Genomic DNA, 6,121 nt, shown 5'->3' on the forward strand with positions numbered 1-6,121 from the left:
CATTGATCAGTTGGGTTTTACCGAGCTCCACGTGGCCGGGTACGATTCTACCAAGCCTTATGATGGCCGGGTACGTTTTTATTGAGCCTATTACGGTCGGGTACGATATGATGATGATGATGCCCACAGAGGCGTATGTTTTAAAAGTTTATGTATATATACATATGTATAACGCATTTCATGTCAGTAGCCCTCAGAGGTATCCAGATGTTACAGGTTGTTTATTCTCTATCCCTGCTTACATTACTGTTCGTACTTATGGTTCCCTGCCTTACATACTCAGTACTTTATTCGTACTGACGTCCTTTAATTTGTGGACGCTGCATGTCGTGCTGCAGGTCCTGATTGACAGGCAGGCGCAACTCCCCCACCACAGTAGGCTGTCCAGTTCAGCGGTGATTGGCGAGATCCCTTCTCCGGACTTGCCGTGGTCTTGGTATGCATTTTTGTTATAGACATTATGGGTATGTCGGGGCCCTGTTCCGGCTATGTTGCAACACTTATGTTCCTTAGAGGCTCATAGACAGGTGTCGACTCATGTATAGTTTGGTAGGCCTTGTCGGCTGGTTTTTGTTGTATAGTCTCTCATGGTAGCGTGGTAGCTCGTACCTTATATATAGTTTCTTGATTGTCTAGTCATCCCATGTTATGTATGTTCATGCCATCATATTTTATTGTTGGTTGTCCACGACCCATGTCTACCATTTATATTGATCTCGTCAGCCCTAAAAGATAATAAAGAAGGTTAGATAAAATGTATGTTGGTGCTCGGTAAGTATGGCCGGGTGCTAGTCATGGCCCTCCAGTTTGGGTCGTGACAAACTTGGTATCAGAGCAAGTCTGTCCTAGGGATTGTCTATGAGCCGTGTCTAGTAGAGTCTTGATTATGGATGTGTAGCGCGCCACATTTATAATCAGGAGGCTACATGACATCTAGGGTTGTTACCTTCTTCCTGAATCTAGATCGTGCGTAGAGTTGAGTCGTAAGTGTTCATCTTTAATATTCACCTTGTTTTCTTTCAGCGATGCCTTCGACTAGGAAGCAAACAATTAGTAGACGGCTTGATACAGCTGCGGGAGAGGGTACCAGTCAGGTGCCCCAAGCCAGAGCGGGCCAAAGTGAGGCTCAGAGTGAGATGCCGTCTCATACCTCATCTACTCCGTCTCCTCCAGAGGATATTAGGAGGAACCCAGCACCTCCAGTTCCTCCGTCTGGCACTACAGACCAGGATATGCGGAGTGCTTTGCAGTTATTGACTAGCTTGGTAGCTGCTCAGGCTCAGAGGCAGAATACAGGTGCTGCTGATAAACCAGTTAGTACGAGAGTTCGTGATTTTATTAATTTAGACCCTCCTGTGTTTACCGGATCAGATCCGAAGGAGGACCCGCAGACTTTTATTGATCAGGTTCATCGTACACTGCGGGTTATGCATACTAGTGATACAGAGGCAGTAGAGTTGGCTTCTTATCGGCTACGGGATTTAGCGGTTCTCTGGTATGATAGTTGGGAGAGATCCAGGGGTCCGAACGCTCCTCCAGCTGTGTGGAAGGAATTTTCTGAGGCCTTTCTTCGTCACTACTTGCCAGTTGAGATACGACGAGCTAGAGCTGATAAGTTCTTGAACCTTAGACAAGGTAATATGAGTGTGCGAGAGTATAGTATGCAGTTTGATTCTTTAGCAAGGTATGCTCCCCATATGGTAGCAGAGATGAGTGATAGGGTGCATCTGTTCGTGAACGGGTTGGGACCACATCTGATAAATGAGTGCACGACAGCGTCCTTGGTGGAGGGCATGGATATTTCCCGTATTCAGGCTTATGCCCAGACCCTAGAGGATCGTAAGCGCCAGCAAAGGGCAGATAGGGAGCAGGATAGGGGCCAGCATAAGCGGGCGAGATTTGCAGGGTATTCTGATGACTTCAGAGGCAATGTCAGGCCCCAGTCTTCGAGGAGTTCGGCGCCATCTGTAGCTAGTGCTCCTCCACAATTCCAGAGGCCTCGATATGATCGATTTACCTATTCAGGTCCAGGTCAGAGTTCGCGGGCATCAGGCTCGCAATATCACAGAGATACTAATCAGACGAGACCCCTAACACCACGTTGTGATCAGTGCGGTAAGGCCCACTTTGGACTGTGCCGTCGAGGTTCTGATGCGTGCTATTCTTGCGGACAACCTGGCCATATGATACGGGATTGTCCTAACAGAGGAGTTGGTGGTATGGCTCAGCCGACTGGATCTGTGTCTGGTTCTTCCTCATCAATTCGACCTCCAGCACGGGGTTTTCAGCAGTCGACAGGTCGAGGTAGAGGTAGAGGTGCAGTGCAGAGTTCGAGTGGTGCTCAAAATCGAACCTATTCTCTAGTAGGTCGACAGGATCTCGAGTCATCTCCAGATGTTGTTACAGGTATATTGTCTGTGTTTTCTTATGATGTATACGCGCTGATTGATCCGGGATCTACATTATCATATGTTACACCCTTTGTGGCTAATAAGTTTGGCATTGAACCTGAATTGATAAGTAAACCCCTTGCGGTATCTACTCCGATAGGAGATTCTGTGATTGCTAGAAGGGTATATAGAGGTTGCACTGTGATGATTTGTAGTCGTCAAACCTCGGCAAATTTATTTGAGTTAGAAATGGTTGATTTTGATGTGATAATGGGAATGGATTGGTTGGCCTCATGCTATGCAAATGTTGACTGTCGTACGAAGATGGTTAGGTTTCAGTTTCCTGGTGAACCCGTCATTGAATGGAAGGGGAACATTGCTACGCCGAAAGGTAGGTTTATTTCCTATCTTAAGGCAAGGAAGATGATCTCAAAAGGTTACATTTATCATCTCGTTCGCGTTAGGGATGCGGAGGCGAAGCCGCCTACTCTACAATCAATCCCCGTGGTCAATGAATTTCCAGATGTTTTCCCAGATGAACTCCCAGGCCTTCCTCCTGAGAGGGAGATTGAGTTTAGCATTGATGTGTTGCCTGACACTCAACCGATCTCTATCCCTCCATACAGAATGGCCCCGGCAGAGTTGCAAGAGTTGAAGGCGCAGTTGAAGGACTTACTGGATAAGGGCTTCATTAGGCCTAGCACTTCACCTTGGGGTGCGCCAGTCCTGTTCGTGCGGAAGAAAGACGGGTCGTTACGGATGTGTATCGACTATCGACAGTTGAATAAGTTTACTGTAAAGAACAAGTATCCACTTCCAAGGATTGACGACCTGTTTGACCAACTCCAGGGTGCCAAGTATTTCTCCAAGATTGACTTACGTTCAGGGTATCATCAGGTGAGGGTCAAGGAGAAGGATATTCCAAAGACGGCCTTCCGGACAAGATATGGGCACTTTGAGTTCTTGGTGATGTCGTTCGGGCTAACAAATGCCCCAGCAGCTTTTATGGATCTCATGAATACTGTATTCAGGCCCTATCTTGATGTGTTCGTGATCGTATTCATTGATGACATTTTGGTGTATTCTCGTTCGGAGGCTGAACATGCGGGCCACTTGCGGATAGTATTACAGACGCTTCAGGATCGTAAGTTATATGCTAAGCTCTCCAAATGTGAATTCTGGCTGAACTCAGTAGCATTCCTTGGCCATGTGATATCTGACGAGGGTATTAGTGTCGACACTCAGAAGATCGATGCAGTAAAGAATTGGCCGAGACCTACAACACCATCAGAAGTCCGCAGCTTCCTGGGGCTAGCAGGATATTATAGGCGATTTGTTGAAGGGTTTTCCTCTATATCGGCACCATTGACTAAGTTAACACAGAAAGCTACTAAATTCCAGTGGTCTGACGCTTGTGAACGAAGTTTTCAGGAGTTGAAGAATCGATTGACATCCGCACCAGTGCTCACTCTTCCTGAAGGACCAGAAGGTTATGTGGTATATTGTGATGCCTCAGGTATAGGTTTGGGGTGCGTATTGATGCAACGTGAGAAGGTGATTGCTTATGCATCAAGACAATTGAAGAAGCATGAAAAGAATTATCCAACCCATGATTTGGAATTGGCTGCAGTAATATATGCTTTGAAGATATGGCGGCACTACTTATACGGCGTCCATGTTGACATCTACACAGATCACAAGAGTTTACAATACATCTTCAAGCAGAAAGAGTTGAATTTGAGGCAGCGTAGGTGGCTTGAATTACTGAAAGACTACGACGTCGAGATATTGTATCATCCCGGTAAAGCCAATGTTGTGGCAGACGCTCTCAGCCGTAAGTCAATGGGAAGCTTAGTACATATTGAGGCAGGTAGATGGGGGTTGACTAAAGAGCTTCATCAGCTAGCCAATATGAGAATCAGATTGTTAGACTCTGATGACGGAGGTGTTACTGTACATAATACATCAGAATCATCTTTGGTAGCCGAGGTAAAAGCACGGCAATATGAAGATCCTATCTTAGTACGATTGAGAGAGAGCATTCAGCAGTGTAAAATTACGGCTTTTGAGATCGGAGGAGATGGGGCACTGAGATACCAGGGCCGATTATGTGTGCCTAATGTGGCAGGGTTGCGAGAGAAGATTATGAATGAGATTCATCAATCCCGATATTCCATCCATCCCGGCTCGACAAAGATGTATCATGACATTAAGGAGCAGTATTGGTGGGATAACATGAAGAAGTCTATTGCAGAATTTGTAGCCCAGTGTCCTAATTGTCAACAAGTAAAGATCGAACATCAGAAACCCGGTGGATTGCTTCAGAATATAGAGATTCCGACCTGGAAATGGGAGGTGATTAATATGGACTTCATTATTGGGTTACCTCGCTCTTATCATAAGTTTGACTCCATCTGGGTGATAGTTGATCGACTTACAAAATGTGCCCATTTTCTGCCAGTTAAGACAACTTACACGGCTGAAGATTATGCGAAGTTGTATATCAAGGAGATTGTTAGGCTTCATGGTGTACCAATATCTATTATATCAGACCGAGGAGCTCAATTTACGGCTAACTTTTGGAGGTCTTTTCAGAAGGGTTTAGGCACACAAGTGAATCTCAGCACTGCATTTCATCCACAGACTGACGGACAGGCTGAACGTCCCATTCAGACACTTAAAGATATGCTACGAGCATGTGTTCTAGATTTTAAGGGAAATTGGGATGACCATCTTCCACTCATAGAATTTGCCTACAATAATAGCTACCATTCCAGTATTAAAATGGCCCCATACGAGGCACTATACGGGAGGAGATGTAGATCACCAGTTGGATGGTTCGAAGTCGGTGAAACAGAATTATATGGGCCAGATTTGATTCACCAAGTCATTGAGAAGGTGAAAGTGATACAGGAGCGATTGAGGACGGCACAAAGCAGGCAAAAGTCTTATTCTGATGTCCGACGTCGTGATCTGGAGTTTGAGGTTGGTGATTGGGTTTTCCTGAGGATCTCGCCGATGAAGGGTGTTATGCGTTTTGGGAAGAAGGGTAAGCTGAGTCCACGGTATATCGGTCCGTACAAAATTCTTCGACGAATTGGACAGGTTGCTTATGAGTTAGAATTGCCATCCGAATTGGAATTTGTCCATCCGGTATTCCATGTATCTATGTTGAGGAAATGTATTGGAGACCCTTCTCGAGTTGTCCCTATCAAAGATGTACAAGTTACAGAAGATCTATCATATGATGAAGTGCCAGTGGCTATATTAGATCAACAAGTCCGCAAGCTGAGAACAAAAGATGTAGCTTCTGTCAAAGTATTGTGGAGGAACAAGAATATGGGAGAAATGACATGGGTAGCGGAAGAGGAGATGAGGTCTAAATACCCTTACCTATTCCAGAATGAAGATAACAAGGATGTTGGTGGAACGCAGGATACATTGGAAGGTGAAACGGCTCTATGAGGTAAGCAATAACTTGAAAATACTCTCCCTTAATACAAAATGGCGATATGCAGATAATGTACATGTCCATAATGCTTTGTGTAGCCTTGTGAGGCCATACGTTGGGCTTAACTTCTTGCAAGTTTTGCTAGTAACCATTTTATAGGGGAAAATTGACCGGGAATTTCTGTTGGAATCCACGATGATTTGGACTCCCCATAAACCCTTACATTCGAGGACGAATGTTCCTAAGGTGGGAGGGTGTTACAACCATATTCACGTACGTT

General features: G+C 45.3%; 1 protein-coding gene across 1 annotated transcript; it reads left to right on the plus strand.

Annotated features, from left to right (window-relative positions):
* Positions 1 to 3,149: 3,149 nt before the first annotated feature.
* Positions 3,150 to 3,569, plus strand: LOC109207047 (RNA-directed DNA polymerase homolog; the record flags this gene model as incomplete). The annotated part of the gene is made up of 1 exon (XM_019369930.1): positions 3,150 to 3,569. A coding segment is annotated over exon 1 (420 nt), but the record flags the coding sequence as incomplete, so codon positions are not given.
* Positions 3,570 to 6,121: the final 2,552 nt, after the last annotated feature.

This window comes from Nicotiana attenuata, unplaced genomic scaffold (assembly GCF_001879085.1).
Source record: "Nicotiana attenuata strain UT unplaced genomic scaffold, NIATTr2, whole genome shotgun sequence".
Taxonomy (NCBI): Eukaryota; Viridiplantae; Streptophyta; class Magnoliopsida; order Solanales; family Solanaceae; genus Nicotiana; species Nicotiana attenuata.